The sequence below is a fragment of the Zerene cesonia genome, chromosome 23 (genome assembly GCF_012273895.1).
Source record: "Zerene cesonia ecotype Mississippi chromosome 23, Zerene_cesonia_1.1, whole genome shotgun sequence".
Classification (NCBI taxonomy): Eukaryota; Metazoa; Arthropoda; class Insecta; order Lepidoptera; family Pieridae; genus Zerene; species Zerene cesonia.
This window is the reverse complement of record NC_052124.1, coordinates 2260828-2284747: the sequence shown is the minus strand read 5'-3', so window position 1 is coordinate 2284747 and position 23920 is coordinate 2260828. Positions and strand designations below refer to the sequence as shown.

The 23920-nt window shown below is 34.2% G+C and overlaps 4 protein-coding genes across 4 annotated transcripts in view; 2 read left to right on the top strand and 2 right to left on the bottom strand.

Moving 5' to 3' along the window:
- Positions 1-2138: 2138 nt before the first annotated feature.
- LOC119836198 (egalitarian protein homolog) lies at positions 2139-6166 on the bottom strand. Its single transcript, XM_038361459.1, has one exon. It carries the CDS (start codon positions 6050-6052, stop codon positions 3494-3496), a length of 2559 nt encoding a protein of 852 aa, XP_038217387.1. The 5' UTR covers positions 6053-6166; the 3' UTR covers positions 2139-3493.
- A 395-nt stretch (positions 6167-6561) lies between these two features.
- On the top strand, positions 6562-8837 carry LOC119836278 (vacuolar protein sorting-associated protein 29). Its single transcript, XM_038361567.1, has 4 exons — positions 6562-6728; positions 6899-7090; positions 7223-7458; positions 8572-8837. Exons 1-4 carry the CDS (start codon positions 6726-6728, stop codon positions 8687-8689), a joined length of 549 nt encoding a protein of 182 aa, XP_038217495.1. The 5' UTR covers positions 6562-6725; the 3' UTR covers positions 8690-8837.
- A 2075-nt stretch (positions 8838-10912) lies between these two features.
- Positions 10913-18909, top strand: LOC119836306 (sarcoplasmic calcium-binding protein). Its single transcript, XM_038361603.1, has 6 exons — positions 10913-11185; positions 16443-16631; positions 17045-17206; positions 17451-17591; positions 18100-18219; positions 18674-18909. Exons 1-6 carry the CDS (start codon positions 11087-11089, stop codon positions 18782-18784), a joined length of 822 nt encoding a protein of 273 aa, XP_038217531.1. The 5' UTR covers positions 10913-11086; the 3' UTR covers positions 18785-18909.
- An 867-nt stretch (positions 18910-19776) lies between these two features.
- LOC119836168 (nucleoporin 88) overlaps positions 19777-23920 on the bottom strand; it is a 100893-nt gene continuing 96749 nt past the window's right edge. Inside the window, exons 9-16 of the mRNA XM_038361424.1 lie at positions 23853-23915; positions 23534-23633; positions 23036-23149; positions 21947-22084; positions 21373-21461; positions 20977-21133; positions 20508-20596; positions 19777-19970 (exon numbers count right to left, since the gene is read on the bottom strand). Of these exons, the coding sequence (XP_038217352.1) occupies positions 19904-19970; positions 20508-20596; positions 20977-21133; positions 21373-21461; positions 21947-22084; positions 23036-23149; positions 23534-23633; positions 23853-23915 (817 nt within the window). The 3' untranslated portion in view covers positions 19777-19903. The remainder of the gene's footprint in view (positions 19971-20507; positions 20597-20976; positions 21134-21372; positions 21462-21946; positions 22085-23035; positions 23150-23533; positions 23634-23852; positions 23916-23920) is intronic.

Here is a 23920-nt window from a genome sequence, read left to right as displayed (position 1 = left end):
AAGAATCTCACAGTTGGAAAGAATTATGACCATACGGTGAACTCATATTAATTATTGTTTTGCGTGTATGTGTGTATGCAATGTAGAATACTTTGCCCATTACTAAGGAATTCAATGCGTCTGTGGGTGTTGAACTAGCTCTAGTACAAAGTAGCCTCTGAATTACCTCACGACTTGTGATATATATGTACCTTTTACCAATATAAATCATGCTAGATATTAAATTATGCAAAGGGAAAAAGAATTTATATCATTTTTTTTATGATATAATATCTTACTTTACCATAGACCTTACCTCCTTGTCATGACACTAAAGGTAGTAAAACCTAAAATATAACGAATAGACTAATTAAAAGCATACCTGTTAATTAATTGTATCTCAATTTACACCACAGATTCGATCATGTAAAGGAGTAAATGATAACAAAAAATCAAAAATTCTAACCTCCAATCAAATGTATTAAAATAGATTCTGCCATATTATTAATTAATATAGTTGCTAATATATTTTTAGTTATTATTATTATTAAACCAATTCAGATATAAACGACAGAACTGCTATAACTGTAGGTAGGTACTTCACTCGAACAGCTTTTGAGTTTGCTTGCTGCATACCAATGAAAAGAATTACGTAATAAATACATAGTAATTGTTTTACCTTCACTTTAAAAACAAAGGATCCCTTCATTAGTAAAGGTACACAACATGTGAAATCTAGAATGATCGATTAAATACTACATAATATGTATAATATAGTAAAATTGAAAGTTGCTCACGCTTACGCATCGATAATCAGGCAATTTTTCAAAATTGGTTAAGTTTAGACGAAAAGATCGCACATATAAAGGAATGTACAGAGGAAAAACCATAAAAGGCTGTCAAAAATGTCCGTAAGGGGCTGTAGAAAATATTTATTTAAAGTAACATCTCATCTGCTGTACGTATAAAGTCTATTGAATACGCTCACTAGAAAATTGGTAATAGTCGTGTAGGCAGAGATGCTTCAGCCAAATTGTGATTGCCAGCCTAGTCATGTCTAGTTGTTACTGTATGTCAAAAAACGGGAGAATTCTATAGTATGCTTTGTTTGAATATCATCATAAACATACTAACTTTACACGCGGCTACGCTCGCGTGCGTTTTACATTATCACGCGATAACTCACTATACAAATCACAAGTCTATTTGATCCTCATTTCGTTTTCTTAGCACCCAGATATAGTAGTCTACTCTAAGAAAATTTATTAAAACCCGTTTATCCTTCGAGCGGTGAAAACGTAAATAAACACATTAATAGATACTTTCTCCCTTTTAATATTCGCATAGTGTATTACTTATATAAAAAAGTTATTTTATTGTTTGATAGATATATCGCTACGCCCTCAGTACACATATGCCTGAATACACAAAGATCAAGTATTTACGTGATGGCCATTTAGCCAACGGTGAAAGAATTTCTGAAGTCGGTGTAGTAGTTCACGAGCTAAGTGCATTCAAGGGAGCAAATAAACTCTTTAAAAATTACAATGTATACTCACGGATAACATCATATTATCTAGTAGTATAGCGATAGATCAGATGTCTTTATTTTTAAGAACGTGTAATTAATAAACAAATAGCTATATCACTTGTTAAAAATATTTTTAGTAGCAACTCCTAGAGAAAAAAATCATTAAATATCGTATCTCGATAATACCTTTGCAAAAAATTCAAAAATAATACTTCAACAAAAATTTTTCCCTACCATGTACCTACTCATTTGAAGTCAACAATACTCTATAAATAACAATAAAATAGAATGGATATTCAGAAAAAAGGTGAATATTAAAATTTGTAAATTAATTTGAAGGTACTTACGCTGTATAATTATACAGCATGCACGGAGAATTCAGATAAAACTTCATTCTTAAAACAAACGTTAAAACCAAGACAGCACGATAAACACATATATAATAAAAAACGCACATAAATAATTCCTTGATAAACATATTATACAACTTCATTTTATATTATCACAATGAAACCCTAGAAAGATTAACTTGTAGCCGGGTTAGTATTAACTACCGACTAACCAACCTCAAAGATTATTTAATTTACAAGGTTATAAATAAATACGTAGGTTAAATAAAAGTCGAACATTTTTCAAAACTTTTATTCGTAATAAACATAAACAATGTGCAGTCACATTTTAAGAGTTAAAAACTTCTTATATAAACTTTTCTACGTTAACAGTTAAAGATTTTATTAAAAAGGGTAAGTAAACTTACAATGACTAACAAAATGCTACTTATTTTAAAATTATTTTCTAGTGGCACTTTTGAAATTTTGATATTTCGCGTAGTCTACTAGCGTGCGCACTAATAAGGCGATTTAAGGCACAAATTGAAATGATTGCCGAAACATGTGTAAACAACTGTAAAAATAAAAAATACTGCAGGCTTAAAATGGAAGGAAATCAATCAGAATACTGATGCGTTAAACTAGGCAGGCGAATAAATACAAGCAAACACGAGTAAATAAAGCGTATTACAAAATATCACTAATTTTACTTTGTGTAACACAAAAATAAACTATTCGAAAGAATTCAACACGCTTAGAACTACTCTCGATGTATTTATTTTTCATTATAACAAGTAAATACAATATAGTGGTCGTGGTAAACTGCATTATAAATCACTATACGTGCTAAATCTATGTTTCTAAGCTAAAACTTTCTAATATAAATTATTGGATATGATGTAAAGGCACAAATAGTTTTAAAAACAGTACGACTCTTTCGATTTCTATAATATAGTATATAAAAAAAAAACTTGAATACATGATTTTTTTAGTTTTCCAAGCACCACATCACACTATTTCTCTTACATCTAAAATATAACTTAATATTATTTAGTTAAATATTTGAACAATAAAAATTCTTATTGTATATCTATTATTGCCATCTTGATATCGTAGCGAGAACGAGTCTAAAAGTGATAAAAATAAATAATATACACAATATATCTTCAGCCGATGAAATGTTCTAAGGCGATATGATTCCATTTTACTCTAAATCATATCTTAGTTATCTTATTTACAATTCAAAACAGATCGAGAAAAAACTCAAGGCCAAATTCTATCACATACAAGTTCGGATTGCTAACTAGGCAATAATATAAATATTAAACTATGCAGAAACACCAGCAACTACTGATGGTTTCAAATGAAGAAATTAAGTGGCGATTTTATGCGCGTAACCGTTGTATTTATTCGAGTGTACACGCATGTATTCGCTTAAATGAACACGGCCATAGTGTAGGCGGCCATTCTCTCATCAATGTTTAATTTATTCAATCTTGAACAAATACACCGTATCCCCGTTAAACTAGTACGCAATTATATCCGATATAACGGCCATAACTTAAAAACTACGTATAAATGAATCGATCACATAGAGGGAGTATCGAAAATGAAACAGTGGCACTTACATAGTAACTGAAGGGTTGTTTGAGGATCAAGACATATTATTTATACCCACCCTCTTGCTGAAAGGCGTGGCATCCAGCATCCTCTCGTTCAGTTTGTCCTCTTCTCTGAAGTGAATTCTGGTAATGACGATGTCTCCCGTGCTGAGCGTCTGTGAACCGACCTCGGATTTTTGGGCTTCAATGAGATCATTGCATTTTGTATCACCTGAATTATGACATTTGCAGCAACAATTCTTCGCATCGCTGTCACCTATGTTCAGAATTTGGCTCAGATTTGACCAGTCCTTGTTTTTGAGCAGAGGCAATGTCTGTTCCATTGTTTGCGAAAACTTGTCTTCCAATTCGCCACTTAGAGGTGCGACTGCCGAGAGGATTGCTTCTAGGCGGTTGATTTTCTCCACTTTGTCCATATTCGTGTCTGACAATATTTCGTCCATCATTTGCATAGACTCTGTTAGACTTGGGGGCTGGGTGGAATGGGGGGATGAAATTGAATCTGAGGGGTTAGATTCCAAACTTGCCATTTCGTTTTCTTTATCATCATCATCGGAATCACTGTCCTTGTCCTGTCCAATAGCTTCTAGTTTTTCCAGCTTTTTAGAAATTTTGTGACAACCTTTCAGTTTTTCCTTCTCCTCTTCTGTTAGTTCTAAGTATCTAAGCAGGCGTATCTCCCTGTTGCTTAATACTATATTTTTAGTTGTTTCAGCTAATTTCTGTTTAAGTTCACCAACCTCCGTATTTATTTTTCTCTGCCTCTTACGTAGTTTCACCTCTGTTGGCTGTATATGCATGAACACTTGCTCATTGCTTAGTTCTTCAAATAACTGCTGGTTTTCAGGTTTTATATTGCTTGACATAAACGCATATATGGCTGGGTTCACTAAAGACAGAACGTCAGACGCTGCATAAATAATCATGTCCTTTGTGAGAGGTCTTCGTGCCCAATACCTTTGGTCCCTGCGGTACACATTCTTTAATTGTTCCTTCATTGGATTCATTGGTGCATTGTATAATTCACAGAGGGCGTTGAGACTTAAATTCTTCACTTTATAAACTGGAACGCTTTGAGACTGTAATTGGAGCACTGCATGAGCCGCTTGCGTATCAAAAACATTCTTCAAGGTGATTTCAAATTGATTGTACAAATTGACTGAGTCATTTCTGCAGTCGTGTATAATTTTAATAACACTCTCGCTCTCAAGCAAGTCTTTAATTTTTCCTTCAACCACCATAGAAGGACATGCCATGATATCAAGTATGTAAACTTCCCCATTCATTGTAGCAATTTGGCATAAAGTCAGGACACCTTTAAGCCCCAAGTTTATTCCCTCACAATCAAATGAAACAATACTTTTCGTAGTGCGTTTGGGATTCATAATACTGTCTATCAAAGTAGCACTCTCTCTAGCACTTGCAATTACAGTAGCGCTTTGGAGCACCTTTTGCCTCCAAGGCTCGCCCATCATGTTGTTTCTGACGGTAGTTCCATTCATCTCTTCAGAGCAACGATTTAAATGATTATTAACCCTATCTCTGACCATGTTTTCAGCCAGATTTTTGATTACTATAGAATTTATTCTTTGTTTTAAAGTTTGATTAGCAATATTGGCTTGTGTGACTCGGGGAGATTCAATTGGGCTGAGTATTCTGTTAGCTGGACTCTTTTTTCCATCAGAAGGAGTGGGACTGGCGACTATTGGAGGCACAGGTGAAGAAGGTTTTTCTTTTTCTTCGGAAGGCTTTGGTGCTTCAGTCTTGGTTTTTGATTTTGTGTTTAGATACATAACAGGTATTTTTGGTTTGCTTATAAGTGTAACAAGATTAGATTGTACATGGAAGCTATCAGAAAACAGTTTTAAAAAGGCACTTAAATCAGCTGGCGTTTTGAACATTTGATACCAGTATTCTTGTGGAAATCTTGACACAATTAAATGGAAGAGCTGGTCGACCATCACAGGGCCCTTGGCCTCAATACATTGAGCAACATAGTCCAAAAGTTGTTGCGCTGTATCTGTGTTTATATTAGCAACGGGTAAATTGTGGAATTGCTCTGAATTACTATGTGCATTATCGCGCCTATGATTATCACTGACTAGAACAACGTTATCTTCGATAATTTGAAATGTATCGGGGTGCTTCATAAGAAACTCCTTAAACTCTTTGATGCGCTGGCCGGAGATGTGGCGGACCTGTGGCGAGGCCTGACTGCGGTGACCTAGAAGGCTTTTTATCGGTACCTCGGTTCCTTCTCCATATTGCACCATTTTGCCCGCGAAGTACTCTTTCGCTTCCTCGATGTAGTCATTGTTTGACGACGCGCCAGCACCGGTTGGGCACCTCTGAAACGTGTTGATATCAACATAGTCCCCGTCTATGCTGAACAACGCGGGGTATTGAGCCAAGAACTTTTTCAGGCCCGACTGTGACCCACCAGCTATTTGACGCATCTCCTTAGTGAATCCTTTGGCACCAAACTGACAGGAAAGATCGTGCAACGTTCTCGGCTCGCCTTTATCGAGCAGGCGCTCCACGAAGAACAACAGAGTGAGATTTCTAGCGAGCTCATATTCCATTGATTCCATTTCCCAGCAGTTGGTGCCAATGTGTTTTCTTACACTAAATTTTTCTACGTATATGTGTCACCCACAACACCATGAAATTCTTTAATTCTAAATCAAAGAGAATAGAAGAAAGTGACGTGAGTTAAACAATATTGCTATCAACAAGTTATTAATATGTATGAAATATTAATTTTGCTTAGTTTATGGTTTAACATTTTTGAGTAAATATTCATTTTGTTTTAATTGAATCTCATAATTGAAATTTATATTTGTAAATATTATGAGCATAATATTCTATGATACAAACCAAGTACAGAAGCAATCAAGTTTTTAAAAATGCCTATGTGTATATTTGTAATAATGAAAGATAGTGATTTTAGGAATATTAGAAATATTTTCATATATCCCTATTATTAATGGACGTAATTTCTTAATATTATGTACTTTTAATTGATTAAGATTATTTAGCTATGCAACAATAGCATATTTACATGAATCACTGTCACTGTCAATAATTAAGGTTTGACTGTTGATACTTGACATTCCAATTTCTATACAAGTGGGTGTAAATGAAAATATATATTTTTTTAAATATATATAAAACTTTAAATATTAAATAGACATTAGACAGAAAACGTTGAAACGTGTTTATACTTTGGTTATATATAATTTAGCATATTATCCCACAAGAATAATGGTGAGCAAAAAATTTACTTTTAAAATATGATTATATCCGCATTAATTAGTAGTTTTTCTAAATTTATGTTTTTATTAGTAATCTTTGTAACGTTGTATTACTAGTTTCCACTACGGCGAAACCATGTGATTCTCCATTTCTATAAACGATTTTTTTTATTATTATTTTAGTTGGTGTTAGTATTAGGTGATCTCCACATCCCTCATCGCTGTAGCAGCTTACCACCGAAGTTCAAAAAGCTGCTCCTACCGGGTCGTATCCAACATATTCTATGCACGGGGAACCTGTGTACTAAAGAGTCATATGATTACTTGAAGACATTGGCCAGTGATGTGCATGTAGTGAGGGGTGATTTTGATGAGGTTTGTTATTCATATGGAAGAAGCAATTATACATAATAAGAACTAATTATCTTAGCCATGATAATGATTAGTGTTTAACATATTATAACGTATGATTGATGCCAATTCCTTCATAATTTTCAACCATTCCAGAACTCCACATACCCAGAGCAAAAGGTGATAACCGTAGGTCAATTTCGTATTGGTCTCATCCACGGACACCAGGTAGTACCCTGGGGTGATGAAGAGTCGCTCGCCCTGGTGCAGCGGCAGCTGGACGTGGATATACTGATTTCTGGACACACGCATCGCTTTGAAGCTTATGAGCATGAGAATAAGTTTTATATTAACCCTGGGTCAGCGACAGGTGCTTACAATCCACTGTTCAGGTGATTATATAATTTTTCTTATCATATATTTGCTATTTAACAACACACCTCCAGAACATTTGTTAATTTTTCAATGCTTAAAAGTTTTTCAAAGTTATTATCCCAATCACAGACAAATCTTAAACCAAAAATCATTAAAATCCAATTCCTGAACTATAAGTGATGTAATTATCAAGCTACTCCTTGTATATTTTCAGAAAACTATTCATAATTATCTATAACTAGCTGCGCCCTGCGGTTTCACCCGCCTAAGTCCGTATCCCGTAGCAATATGGGAATAAAAAGTTGCTTATATGCTATTCTTGTTGTCCAGATGTCTATGTACCAAATTTGATTGCAATCGGTTCAGTAGTATTTGCGTGAAAGAGCAACAAACACACACACGTCCTTTTTGAATTAGTGAATCATCTCATGCCAGATTTATTTAATATGAATATCAATTAATTAATTCTGATAGATGGTGGCATTATTGTTAATTTTGTTTGCCGCAAGTAAAATATAAGCATTATGAGCAAAGATAAAAAAACTGTGTTCTTGTCTTCACTGCCAGTACCTACACCCTTATCACTAAGGGCTATAAATAAAAGTCTGACCTAAAAAAAACAGTGACATGCTGTTCTGGAGGAGTTAGGTACCAACAATGTGACATACAAATTTTGTACATATATAAGTGAATTCCCATTGCCCCTGGTGGGGTATGGTGCAAATCTGTTTAACTGATCGGTTCTTTCTTTTTTTTATGGACGAGTATGTGACCAGCCTTCAGTGTCAGAGACTTCAGAGATCGAGATATTTTTTTGTGTATCCCCACTGGGAATCAAACCCAGGAACCCTCGGTTCTACACTTATCATTTCGTTCAACACTGTACCAAGGAGGGGCTCGGTGACACATGCATAAATATCTACTAGCTGCTCGCCCCGGCTCCACCCGGCTAGTCATTTGTCGTAATTAAAATAAAAAAATAATATAAAAAATAAAAACTATCCAATCTTTTAAGTTAGATCAAGCTGCACATAGTGTGAAAATTTGATTAAAATTGGTTGAGTAGTTTAGAAGTAGAAGTGAATTATATATATTGATAAGATTATTATATCATTTTATTTATATTTCAGGAATCCCACACCATCCTTTGTTCTTATGGACATAACAAGTTCTACAGTAGTTACTTATGTGTATAAGTTACTTGGTGATGAAGTTAAAGTGGAAAGAATCGAATATAAGAAAGTGTAGATGACCTAAGCAATTAAATTATAAGATATATTATGTACATGTAAATTTGTGGTTGGAAAATCTGTTGAGATTACTTTGTTTCTGTTTAAAATAATCAACTCATTATAAAGATGGAGGTAATCTAAATTGATTAGCCAAAAAAAAAAAATTGTAAACTTATTTTTCTATCTGCTACCTGCCAGTGATAGGCTTTTAAGTTGAGTCCAGCTGTTTCGGAAATAAACTGGTGCCAATGGGCAGACTTTTTTTAGAATTACTCTATCATTTTGCTATAGGTACCACATAAAGTACGACGTGCCACGGGGCACAGCTGCTCCACAATAAAAGCATTAAAATCGGTCAAGCCGTTTCCGAGGAGTCTGCAGGTTATAAACTGTGAACAAGCATTTTATATGAATAAAGGTACAGATAAAATATTTCCCTTTTCGATTTTATAATTGATTTGGAATCGAACCTGGGACCTTATGATGGTACATAGTAGAATTCATACAAAAGATTTAGTTGTATAAATATACTGGTTGCTCGCCGCAGCTCTGTCCGGGTAAATATTTTTTGTAAGATATTCCAAATAACATACAATATGCTCTGATCGTCGTTATATCGAAGTGGAGATAATATTATAGAATCTTTAAAATAGCGATAAATATATATGTAGGTACATATATAGCCTATGTCACTCTGGAAACTTGCATCTTTCTATTGGTGAAAGAATTTTTGAAATCAATAAATTAATAACGATCATGGTGTTCAATTTAATCGTAACAAACAAACAAATGAAAATTGAAATCTTCTTTACTAGGAATGAATTTTATGGACGCGAAAATATTTGATTAGGAACAAGTTTTTCCGACTACTCGTCTCAACAATAAGCAACTTTGAATGCAAATGCATTTAAATTAATTTATATATGTATAAAATGTTATCATAAATTATATTTAGGAAATGGTTATTTTTAATCTCATATTGTATGAATTAAATTGTTTATCTTAATTGTGTTTGTTATTATTTCATACTCTCGTATAACGATTTTTTAGAAACTATTTTGTGGTAGACAAATGCATATATGTATAATTAAACTAGCTTTCTATTTGCGACTTTATTTGCTTTTAACTTCAAATCTAAATTACATAGCCCCCCCCTCTCTTTAATAACACGTCCGGACTATACGGATGCCTAATCAAGAACTTAATCGTAGCCTTTACTACGAACATCTTAAAAAAAAAGTCACAGGTTTTAGATAAGTAAAAAGAAACATTTACATACTAACGGATTTTTAGGGTTTCCAGTCCGCTAGTTTAAATAACATGACATGATAATATGACGTAGTACTTGAATTTAATAATCTGTGATGAAAATTGACCATCACCAGTTTGAAATTCGAACGCGAACAAAAGAATTGAAAGATTTACTTAGTCTGTGCTACACAAATATTTTCATTTCTGCAAGATACAAAAATCTAGTACATTAAAGGCTAATTAAAGTTCTTATGAAAATATTTTGCACTAACTGTGAATATATTACTACAATACTATATTAGAACAATGTATTTGACTTCATCCCACTAATCTGAACTAGTAACTAGTTAATTTTATGAGCACCAAAGATCCATACCTGTTAGCAGGTAAAATGCAATCCCGTATTGTCTTCTAACATTACTACACAACCAAAATTATAGACTGTTTTAAAATTCACCATAAATTAAAACTTATGATGCCTACGTGTATACAAACATGTCTGATGTATTTTTCTGTAAGTTAATAAGGAAACAATACAAATCAAGGATCCGTTATCATTATCCAAACCATTACTAATTTATCTATACATTAACCTAATTGCAATTACTAAAGCTACGTGACACTACTGACCACGTCGCGTACATTACATTTAGCATTAACTAAACTCCAAATACTAAACAGTAATTATATAGTTACCAAAAATCTTTCTAAAATTTGTTTTATACATCCATACGGTCTTATCTGCACCGACACTGAAGTGCATACACATAAGGGTCAAAATACAATCATAAAAATTTGACGCCGGTGCAACAAAGCTACCCAATAAGCCTATTTCTGTTTCGGGGTTTTTTTTTAAGTTCAAACATTTCTATGTGACATAAAGGTCATAATAGCGTAAATATTTTTTTTATTGAAATAAATGGTAGCTGCCTGGCCGCATGCAGTGCGCTTACCCGCCGATGCCCCTCCCGCGCTAACGTTAATAAAACTAGTGGAACGCGCGTTCCAAATTCAAAATACGTTTATGCGTGAAGTGTGCATTTAGTGTTTTTTTTTCTGATTATTATTTTTCATTTATTTTGTGGTACATACATTGATATACATAATAAAATTATTATAAAATAAAATCCGTTCATGATATAGACCATATAGTGCTCTTAAGATGGCTTTCTCGTTATCGAGGTTTGCATTGCGTGTTGGTGCATTTAATTTAGAAAGGACTGCAGCTATCCTGTCTACAAGTGCGTCTAGTCTAAATAAGGTGAGTTACTAATATAATCTAGATGCCGACATTTATTTACTTATAACACTGTTTATAATTAATTATTGTTACGATAATTTTGTTTTTTCAACAAGATATTAGGATCAGTTTAAAACACGTTTTTCCACTTCTCCCACTATCTAACAAGGAACGAGGCTTGTTTGAAGTTTAGAATATTGAAAGGAATAGCTTAGATTTTTTTTTCATTTCATATTTTCAATAGACTTTTTACCGTTGGTGTGAAAATAATATGAGGTACTAATAATACAACTACAAAGGTAAACGTTTAATTAAAGATAATAATACCTAATAATTATGATCGTTCAAAATTGGAATTTTATTTTTATCCTCCCTGTATACATATATATAAACGCTTAGGTCTTTTTTTATTTAGTTTAAAGCTTTTTCAAGAAACGGAGCGTTATGTTTTTATTACGTGTATCCAAGTTTTACGATTATCTAATAACATAAAAAAAGGGCCAAATAAAACTAAAAATTGGTAATGTTATTCTTTTTTATTTTTATGTAATAAATTAAATTTGGAAATATTTATGTTAGACATAAAGTGAAGAAATGAAGTTTATTAACGTTTCCAAAAATGAAGATTTAAATTTGATTGCATTTTTTTGGTTTTATTAATTGATAACTCCGTAGGTTTTGTTAATATAATAGATAAATCCTGTGGTTTTACATAGGATATAGATCCTACATTATTATATAACTTCTATGGCTCCTTAATAAAATTTTGTCTATAAATGGACATTTTAACAGATAATTATCAAATCCATCCGCTATGTAGTTCCTAATTAGCGCATTCAAACAAACAAACTCGTAACATAAATTATTGGAATAGATTATGGATACAATAAACATAAATAATAAATAAAAGAATGTGTAACGTTACTATAATATAAAACCACAACAATAAGGTCAATATCCTTGCCTATAATATAACAATTCAGTAATGTAAGTCGTTCTGTTGATAACCCTTTATCTGACGGAGATATATAATTTATACAATTTTTATTCCTGTTCCGTTCATGTTAAGTTTTGTTTTGCAAAAACCCGATAGCTAATTGTTTTAAAAAATAGGTTAATAAGGGAGCGAAAAATAAACAAACATTGATAACAAACAAACAAACTAAAAGTATTCCAAACAATCATTCTGGATAAACAAACTGACTGGTTGAAAACGTTTTTATAAACTACTTCTACGAAAGTATCTATAAATATTTATCCCATAGGGTTGTCAGATATTTTTAATTCTCGCATTAAAAATAGAAAAAAAACTTGAGAAAGGTCCTACTTTATTAATATACAACTATTGGTTGAACTAAAATTGGTTTTGGTGTATTATTTTCTTATAGGGATTTACATATGGGAAGTACATGTTATATTATAGTTTGTTATTTACTTGTGGACTGCGCATAGTGTGCGTAGGGCTGCGAAAACTGAAAAACATTCATATAAGTGTCATGACGGACGAATGCTCACACGTTCGTAATTAGTACCTAGTATTATGTTATCTGTGGTACAGTTTCTGTTCGCTATTCCCGCCCATTGACTACCGTCTGAGTAACCTCTGCTAATAGAGAATGCACAGTTTACATAGCCAAGTTCTCGCCTAGCTGTTTTATTTAAAATTTTCGATTCAATATCACTATATAGTATCAAACAAAGATGTTTCCCTGTCCCTATGTCCCTATGTATGCTTGAATATTTAAAACTACGCAACAGATTTTGATGGGGTCTTTTCAGAGAGCGATTCAAGACGAGGGTTTATATGTATGCTACATGTAACATCTATTAAACTACTCCTAATTTAACGCGTACGAAGCCGCGGGCAAATGTACTCGTAAGTCTTGCAATTGTGACACAAACGATTCGATTTTTATTTTCATTATACGAATCGACTATTTACAAAATATAACCTTCATAAAAACAATAGGCTGTAAATAATCATATCAATATTATAATGTAAAAAAACAAGGTCGGACTTCGTAAACAAATCGTATCATATGTACTCTAAACCTTATCAAGGTTAACTTAGCCCTTCCTTATTTCAATGCATATGAATATTATAGAAAAAACTTGTCGTATGTATTTTTATACTAAAATATATAACGATTAACAATATTTTCTGAAGTAGTACGAAAATTTTTAGAATATTTACATCAGACAAACTAAAAAGCTGTCTTCGCACATACAAAACAATTGCGTTATAATTGATTGAACAATTCGATAGTTACTAATTACGACTCACAGTTTTTTTAACCGACTTCCAAAGACAAAAGGAGGGGTTTCCTTCTATGTTCGACTGTATCAATTTTTTTGTTATAAGCCAAGAAATGCTTTTATGTCTATCTGTTGCCAAAATACAGTTAAATATTTAGCCACCCCAACAAAATAAATATAAAGATACTTATTATTAACATATATGTAGATTGGCTTTGACAGTCTGATCATTACATAAAAACATACTTTTTAAATATAGGGATTCTATAGTCAGGCTACCAGTATACTATTACATTATCTGTGGTTAGGCTGTGGCAATAACAAAAAAGGATTAAAAATGATCTCTGAAATTATTGAAAAACATATGATAATCCACGGAATATTGGCTCATCATTATTATGATATACCTACACGTTATATAACATGATTTTAAAAGAGCAAAATACTATAGTTTCTTGCCGGCTCTTCTCAGTTGAAACTAATTTCCGATTCGGTAAATGGTAAGATAATGTTACGACAATTAAGCTTCTGTAAGAAGTCTAATTGCGAAAAAATTATTTAGGTACCTACCATTTATTATTGGTGTTTCTAGAAGTTACATTTATTGTGTAATTCTGTCCTTAAATTACCCTTGACAAAGGGGACTCGAAGTGCAGGTATTGATTCTTAAAACATACAATTAACAGGGTGTACAAAAAATATTAGCCATAAGCACCTGCCGGTAATTTCGTGCTTTTAAAAGTTCGTAATTATCCTTTAATAAAGACCGATCGTTTCGGCCATTTTTGTTTTGCAACTGTTAGAATTTTGTTGATTCCTTTATTGGGTGTGTCTTAAAAATATTTTTTTTGTTTAGTAAATTAATGAATAGTTATTGGGTCATTGAATTAAAATTATTGCAACAGTAGCTTTTCGCTCGCGGATTCGCTTGCGCAGTCAATGAAAATATAGTCCCGGAGTTGTATAGGCATAGTTTACAGTTACCGTGGGATATTCGTGATAAAAAAAATTTAAGGTCTTTTATCGGCTGCCAAACTATCTATGAGTATGTAACAAATCTCATCCATTCCACAGATAACATAGTACTATGCATTCATTGATTTAGGCGCGAAGAAGAGACAGAGAGATACACTACATATTAGTAAGGATGTACGTTTTATATGCAAATTGGTTTCAATATTCGACCCCAATACTCGATTCCAGACACTCCTGTTAAAAAGCAATAAACAGTGATTATGTCTCATCGTTTCAAGGCCGAATTGCAAAAAATGGGTCGCCGATCCTTTCAATTGCAGGTTGCATTGTGAATTTATACGTATAAATAAAGTTGAGACGATCGTTGGAGATTTAAAAATATCTATATGGCTATTAAATGCTTCATTGATTATTATTATTTTTTGGAAAATACATAGAATATAATACATAGAATAGAATATAATAGTCTACATCTTAAATACGTATACATTTATTATACAAACACCATTTTCATCATCCAGTAAAACTCCGAAAAATGATTCAGTCGTTCTAAAAATCGTGGACAAAACATAGTTATATAGAAATTAATTAAAATGTTTCTTTGCTACAGAAAAGGTCAGTGACGTCCTTGTGGGGTGGAATTCAGATTCCAAAATGAAACCAAATAACAGCAGTTTCCTATCATTTCATATTGAAATTACGCCATTCCGTTGAAGTCCTAAGAAGTTATGTTTAATTTAAACTTTTTTTCCAATCTAAACTTTATATTTTACAACTTGTCATATACAGATCATAAATTGCCAAACAAATTCTATTTGCTCTAGGGCCAAGTTTTGTCTATGCTAATGAGTTGAATGACCGCATTACGCAAGGGACCCTTCACACTCAAATGCAGGGTTACTGACACCTTGCACATCGTCCTACATAAGTTACCCACGTGGTGTAAGCATGTATATTGATAAGCGATAAACAATATTAGGACACCCCTATATTGATAAAAAAATAGTAAATACAGATAAATATTAAAAATCGGCTTCTCACGGAGGACCTTCGTTGTAAGGAATTTTAAAAATGACAGTTAACATTATACTATGCGTAAAATAGAAGAAAAATCGTCAGGATAAAACAAATGGCGCAGTTTCGAAGCTAGATGCGTGTTTGATTTTTGTCTTTGAATATTAGTTTATTTCTTTAGTTATTTATTCATAAGTAAATATTATTTTATAAATATACACATTGCATGTACACACGATTATTATGTTCATGAATATAGAAAAATAAAGAAATAAATTATATTACGTATTTACCGCGCCGGCGTCCCTGAGGGGAGGAACGACTGTAGATTCTAAAATGAGATCAAATGATCACAACTTCCCATCAAACCCAAAAAGAATCAAGTCGTTTTGAGAATTACCTTCGTCTTTAGGAACGTCAATAAAAAACGACACTTCAATTTATCCGAGACTAAATTGTTATTATACTTATCTAAGTTAAAGTTGCTACACAGTCGAGGCGTAGTTTAAAATAAACATTATAAATGCCACTTTATGTTTCAAAACATACCGAGGCCCTTTATTTCATAATTGTTCAAAATGTATTTATGTCGGACCATCACTCATTTATCATAGTTGGCTAAGTCTCGATTGCGTTTGAGAGATCCATTTCATTTGGATAAAAACAACAATGGTAATATTAAATGTGTGTGTATTTTGATATCGGACAAGGTAAAATTTAACAAAGAATTGAATAACTTTTAACAACGATTCCTAATTTGATATTATTTAAAACTTTTTTTTGCATTTTTGTGTGTGGTTCATTAAACAGTGATATATTACTTGTAAAATTTTTTATTTGGACTGTATTTTATAGTTCATTTCTCGTACGTTAAATTTAAATCTATTTGATATTTAATGTGTAGAATCTTGTATATTGTGTTTACGATGCAATTATTTTATTTTTAATAAACATCATATTTTGTTAACACATAAGAGAGTGACCATACAATGAAAAGCACTTAAAACGCGACCATTTCACTTCGCATCTTTAGCAAGTCCACACGCAAGTCACATGCAACGGCACGGTGTGTTACCTCCAAACCATGGAGAGGGAAGTGGAGTTCGCGGAGAGGCTCGGCCTCCGCCGGTACAGCAAGCAGCACCGGTCAGAGGAGGCCAGGAGGAAAGCGGAGAGCGACAGCGACTCGGACTCCGATACCGAGTGCGCGGGGTTAGAAAGGGTGAGTGTAGCAAATAAATATTTCTTTCTATACACAGATACAGCATTCACTTGACTAGTTTCACCCGAGCTTGAGTAGAAGTGAGTAAGGCCATGCGGTAAGCCAGTACAGTTCATATTAAATATTAATATAAATAATCCAACAATACATAATCATCATCATCATCAGCTCATATATGTTCCCACTGCTGGGACACAGGCTTCGTATGAGGGTTCAGACCATAATCCACCACGCTGGCCAAGTGCGGGTTGGCAGATAGTGAGTATAAGGTCGATAAATTGTTTGCTCAAAAGTACAAGACTTTAAAAGAGATGTTATTAACTCATGAATTGAAATTCTTAACATCGAATGTTATTAATTCCATTTTTAACACTGTCAAAAGAAAAAGTACTGAAATTTCGTGTATTTTCCAGTCCGAGTTTTGGCGTCGAAAGATGCGCACAGTGCACAACATCCTGGATGTAGATAAGGATGGTTTGATCTCATTCAATGACTTCATCCTCTTTTCTGAGAGGTTCAAGTCTTTGGGAAATCTGGGTGAGGAACAAGCGAAGGAGTTTACTGCCATTATGAAGGTGATTTTTATTTATTATTTTCTCTGTTAAATTACTTTGCGAGTTTTAATTTTTCTAAAATAATAGCAATCAGGTCACCAGCTTTTATTCATATATATCCAAGTTAAAGTTGAGAAAAAAATATATATCCTTCTTCCTGCTAATATTATAAATGCGAAAGTTTGTGAGGATGTTCGTATGTTTGTTACTCTAACTGTAAACCGCGGGGCGCAGCTAGTATATTTATGTACGAGGGTTCCACTAGCTAACGTGGGAGGAGCAGTGGGGCGCGGTGGACCCGTACAACTACGTGACGGTGGAGCAGTACCTGCAGGACATGCAGCACGTGCTGGCCGACCGGGCGCTGCGGCGGCGCGCGCACAAGTGGCTGCCCTATCTGTTCAAGGTTTGTTCATTGCTTATGGAACAATAATGATGGTGTTTTTTATTTTTCATTTAGAAATGTTCAATCTTTATTTCGAAGTTTTAACCGATATTCCTAATAAAAAGAGGTTCTCAATTCGGTGCATTTTTTTTAGTTTTGTTTCTCATGATATACATCTGTTTCACTAATCGATTTTCTTTATATACAAGTAGGTGATCAGCCTTCTACGTGATGCCATATGAAGAATTTTTCTTTTCTAAGCCCCTACTGGGAATTGAACCCAGGACCCCTCGGTTCTACGCTCACGCGTTAACCATTGTACCAAGCAGTTATAGACTGAACTTATTGATTCTGTTTGTGCTAGATAGGAATTATTTTTATCCCATTTTGAAATCTGGTGTGATTTTCCCCCAGAGATGTCTGACTATTAATGTAGAAAGAATATTAGCGAAATACTTAAATCTTCAGTAATAATTAGTTATTAAGTAATTTTTTTCAGGGGTTTTCATAAAAATCTTCTGTTTTACAGGCGGTGGACAAAGACAAGTCTGGATACATATCAGTGAACGAGTTCAAATTGTTCTACAAGTGCCTCGGCCTCAGCAACGACCACGCGGCGGTTGCCTTCGCTGTTATTGATATCAATGGAGTAAGTTGATGAGAATTGTAATTAAAATTCCGACTTTATTCGTACCATTTGATACACATATTGCTGGGATATTTTATTGTGGGAGTCGAGCACGCTTCGGCACGAATTGGGCTAGCTAGCCGGGGAAGTACCACGCCCTCACACAACCGGCGTGAAATAATAGTATGCTACTATGTTTCGTTTCGTGAGTGGGGGAGCCGGAGGACCGTTTCCTTTTCCTCACCCTACCCAGTCCATTCCTTCTTTCCAGTCGCCAATTCTTTCCATTCCATTCGATTCGCTATGTTTGGCTATGTTGGGCGTTGGTGATCGCTTACCATCAGGCGAACCACCAGCTCAGTTGCCCGCTATGACATAAAAAAAAGGAATAAGAAACCGCCCCCCCCATTTTATTTTCGGGCGCCAACAAGTTAAAACAGGTTTATTATCTTATTTTACTTTCATTTTATTTCAGGATGGAAAATTGTCATTGAAGGAATTCGTAAATCTCGGAAAAGATTTCTTTTTCACAGAAGATGAGACGAGGGTTTCCAAAATGTTTTGGGGGCCATTGATCGATGGTTGAAGCATTATTCATAATAAATATTATATAGGAATTATAATTAATCAGTGACGATTGTAGAATTAAGTAACTAGTAAAATATAAGCATTATAATAAAAATATAAGGCGAATCTCAATAAATTTCGAAAGATTTTCGTTTTTTTTATTGAACACCCTTCATCCTCACGTTGAATTACATGAATTGTGTGATCCACAAAGGCACTGTTTATTGAAGGGTATAATTAAATATGAATATTTTTGAAAATGCATAGAAATAAAACAAAATCTTCATCGATACCCATTTACCTCTTCTTCCGGGACAGTCTCCCAAGAGGGTTGCATAGTTTCATCATCTCCGTACTTCTTGATTTAAGTGCGAGTTCTTGTTTGGTGTAATTAACAAATCTCATCATTATATAAAATGTAATGACATGGAGGTCATTAATAATTATTATTTAAATAAGTTTTAATTGTTTTCCGTCAGTCTTGCTAAAAATTAGAACGCTCTAGAATGGTTGGATCAAATTTAAATTCGGTTTTAACACTTTCGTATTAGTTCGGTAAGGTTTAAAAGTTTTAAAAGGTTAGTAAGGAAAAATGTGTCAAAACAAACGGTGTTGCAAAAAACGCCGAGTCTGTAACTGTAAAAATAAAAGAATCAGTCATTAGATATTCCTACCACTTATTACTACTATTATTACTATTTAAGTATTTTTCTGCAATATGAATTATGTCCAGAAGTCCTCAAAATGAAATCATGGAAGGGACATAACTTCATGTAAAGTGAGGTCATTAAAAATATAAAAACAAATATCAAAAACACCATTTATTTCAATCTTCTTGACACATATTTCAACAATTACACAAGTCCTTATATTACGGTGCTTAAAACTAAAAAAGGTATCCAAGTCAAAGCAATCAATTTAATATAATGTTACACATTCATTACAATTAAAGATAACTGCAAAACTCAAAAAAAAAAAACAAATCTTCTCGAAAAACAAAAATCCTTAACAGAGAAAAAAAACCAATTAACTATGTCCTGTTGTTTTATAATTGGAAAAAGAAACCATGTGAATGTGGAGTAGAGATATTCAAACTTATAAATTTTTAGTCAATACTTATTTTAATGAACTTATTATACTAAACTACACCAAGTTGGTCTTTCAATAGTTTGGTTTCTTCGATAATTGTGGAAATCTGGTTCGTCCTGAAAATATAATAAAAGTGATTTAAAAAAGATATATTTTTAACAGAATTCACATATCTCAAAAACTATTTGATCAGTTTTTAAGCATATTGAATAAAATAGCAAGCTTAAGACACATGCTTGTTATTTACATTTTTATAAAAAAGTGTAGCTTAAAAAACTAAAAAAAGGCGCTCTAATGATAAAATCACCGAAATTATCACAGTTGCTATTGTACACTTAATCCTGGCGATCCTTATCAGGATAACAAGATATATCTATGAAATTATTGTACTGTCACCGATCCTTGATCAGCATACAAAGTTTGAATTAAATCTGTCTGTTTGAAGTCATATTTGAGTCTAAAGGAGTCAGTTACATACATACATACATACAAAGCTTGTTAAAAGGCAGTTTGAATATTGTGTTTACATATATGCATTATGGTTGCAATTGAAATATGTAATGCGGTTATTCTATTATAAAACATAAACAATTACTATCATTCCAGAAAATAATAGATAGATAGATAATCTTAAAAAAGTTGTTGATACATACTGTTGTTGCAATATTGACGAGATGGTGTCACTGTGGGACTTGCCGAGAGCTATATCCTTCTTCTTATAGTCTTCGCGCCATTCTTTTATCTGAAAGAATCAATAATTAATTAAGAAAGATGTCTGTCACTTTTTACAGTTACAGTTTTATAGATTTTAATTCATCAGAAATAGTAACAAATATCTTTTATGTAAATGAGTAAGAGTAACGGTCCCAAGCGTGATCCCTGGGGTACTCCAGATACTTTTACACTAAACAATTCAAGCATAACGCCTTTAACGGCAACCTTTCATGCACTGTTTGTTTGCCTTTGATTAATGCTAACAAACAAACGAAATTTATGGATATATTTGGCCACAGCAATTGCCAATACTTCGTGATCATTTGCCTGTGATAAAACTATATTGCCTGTGATAAAACTATAGGTCAATTGATGCAGCATTTTTGGTGCCGATGCTGCAGCACGTACCTGTCGCAAGTAAGTGTCAGCGTGTTCCTTCAGCGTGCGGCTGGTGGCCAGCATGTTTGCAGCTCGCTGGCGGTAGGACTCCAGCTGTTGCAGCATCTCGCGCTCCTGCTGGCTGCTGCTGCTGTGCGACCGCAGCAGGCGGATGACCGCTGAACACCTGGAAATTATACATAACATGTGGAACTCAGTCTGGAGTGTTGGACAAAAGATCATTGACTCTATTCACTTTTCGGTCCTTAATTGTTTCCAAATTTTAGACCTTTAAACCAAAGGCCATATTGACAATGCACATTATTTCTTTTTAGATAAAATTGAAAAACTACCACAAATACGAAATGTGATATTTTCAAATACATCATTATCTACAAGGGTTTAAAAATAAATGTAAAGTCCCACCGCTCTTTGATTCTTTCTTGACGTTTCTCGGCCAAATTCCTCTTCTCCAACAGAACTGCCGCTTGCAACTGCACGTTTTCTATGTCATTCTGCAAACGCATATTTACATATTTCTATTTACAAAAAATATCTAAGTACGTTGGCTTTTTATTGAAAGAAAAAGCAAGAAAAGACGTTTATTTTATCAGTAGGCCCTCCTCAACACTCGATATTGCAAAACATTTTCTAATGGATAAGTACATAAACAAAAAAAAAAGGAATTAAACAACCATATAGAGTATTAACCATAATCCGATCAACACCATTAAATTTGGTCAATTTCCTCCAAATACAGGATTTCACCATTTCGGCCACTCCAGGAGTAATTTATTCTCTACAAAACCAGGATTCCCCCATTTAGACTACCCCAGAAGCCATCCACTTTCTCCAAACCCAGGATTCACCCAACTTGGCAATTCCAGGAGCTATTTACTTTCTTAATATCCAGGATTACCCCATTTCTGCCATCCCAGGAGCCATTCACTTTCACGAAATGGAAGATTTCCCGATTTTGACCACCCTGGGAGCCACTCACCTGCAGTTCTTGGTGCCAGGTGTGCTGCTGCTGCTGCAGAGCCTGGAGCGCGGTGAGCTTGGTGAGCACGGCCACGCCGGCGCGCTGCTGCCGAGACATGTACTGCTCCCGCAGTTTCACCGTCGCGCTGGTCAACAACTGGAAATTATTTGATAAACTTGAAAAAAAGAAACAAGCATTTCTCAGTCTAACATTAGATTTAAATTTAACCTAAGAATTAACATTGTGTGCAATTAAGATAACATAAAGGTGTTATTACGGAAAAAAAAACACCTCCAATAAAAACGAGTTGGAGAAGATGTGGGTAACATCAACAAGACCACTAAAGCTTAGTAGTTTCTATTTCGATTTAGATAGAAGTGTTTGCATCTTGTCAGTAAAGTAGGAGAATAACTTTGAGCTTTTTTGTGTCCCACTGCTGGGACACAGGCCTCCTATGAGGGTGCAGGCCATAATCCACCACGCTGGCCAAGTGCGGGTTGGCAGATGTCACATGACGTCGAATTTTCTTGATTCTTGAACATGCCGGTTTCCTCACGATGTTTTCCTTCACCGTTTTAAGCAGTGGTGATGTTTTCCACATGTGCAGATAAATTGAAAAATCTATTTATTTCCTGCACGCTCGTCCGGTCTCGAACCCGGACTCAACAATTTTGAAGTCCGAGATTCTCACCACTGATCCACCACTGCTCCTGCACTGCACAGTTTTGTACAGTTCTGCTAAATTTTACCAAATCGAGATTCAAAGATTTGTGAAATGAAGAATGGTGAAAAAATCTCATATACTATTGTATAAAAGAATGTGGAAAAACTTCCAATTAGAGAAGACATTACTAAAATGCTGGTGAATACTCTACTTATTAGTACTACTACTTATTAGTAGAGTATTCACAAGTATAAATGTGGAAGTTACTCTGTCTGTATATCTTTTTCACCCCTATATACACACAATTAGGATAAAATCGATGATTGGAAATATCACGGTTGCGTGAAATACGTGGGAAAAATCCCGGAAGTGTCTATGTTTCCTTTACGACGCTGGTGTAACCGGGGGGATAACTAGCGTCCCATAATTCACACACAACTTACCTCCAAACTCTCCTTAGGGCTGGGTTCCACGCTCTTGTTCATCTTCAGTATGGGCTGAGACACTTCGCGGCTCAGTACCTCTTGGATTATAGTCGTGAACGATAATTTCTGGCGCTGGTAAACATACAAATTATTAAAGAGATGAGTTATTTTTTCATCTCTTTCCATAATTGCTCAGGGAAATTTAATATATACACTAATCTGTACAGATTTATAAAACTGGAGAGTTTGTTTGTCTGCTTAAACGCAGCAATCTCGAAAACTGCTAGGTCGATTTGGGGGAAATTTGGTTTAGGGATGATTTGAAGCCCAAAAACGGACATGGGATAGAATTTATACCAAAAATCTCAACCCCCAATGTAGAGCTTGTGCAATTATAGAAAGATGAGTAAAAAATATTTTTTTTAATGAGTAATAATTGTTTAGATTGACGCATTTAAAACTATTGAATTATCATACAATTCTAAAAGCTTTATGGGAAGAAGAAGAGAAACATACCTCTTTGAGTATTTTATTTATGTCATCGTCATCCAACGATGGGTTCTTCAGTTGCAGCTGTTTGAACAGCTGGTCTTCCAGGTCGTAAGGCTCTAAACTCCTGGAAAAAAAATAAAACTGTGAGTATATATACAAACATATTTATTTAGTGACACGCTTCTTGTGTCCTCACTCCGTATTCCATGGTCCCTCTACTCACCTTGGAAGCAGCCCTCCCTTCATTAGGCAGGCAAGGCAAGGCCTTTCCCTCCTTTCTCCGCTACTTACATAACAACGAGGTTCTCCTTCCTCCCCTGCGAGAACTCCATTCCCCGCTCACCTGGCGAGCAGCTCGGCGGGGCGGCACAGCACGAGCAGGGCGCGGGGCGCGGTCTCCCCCCCGCTCAC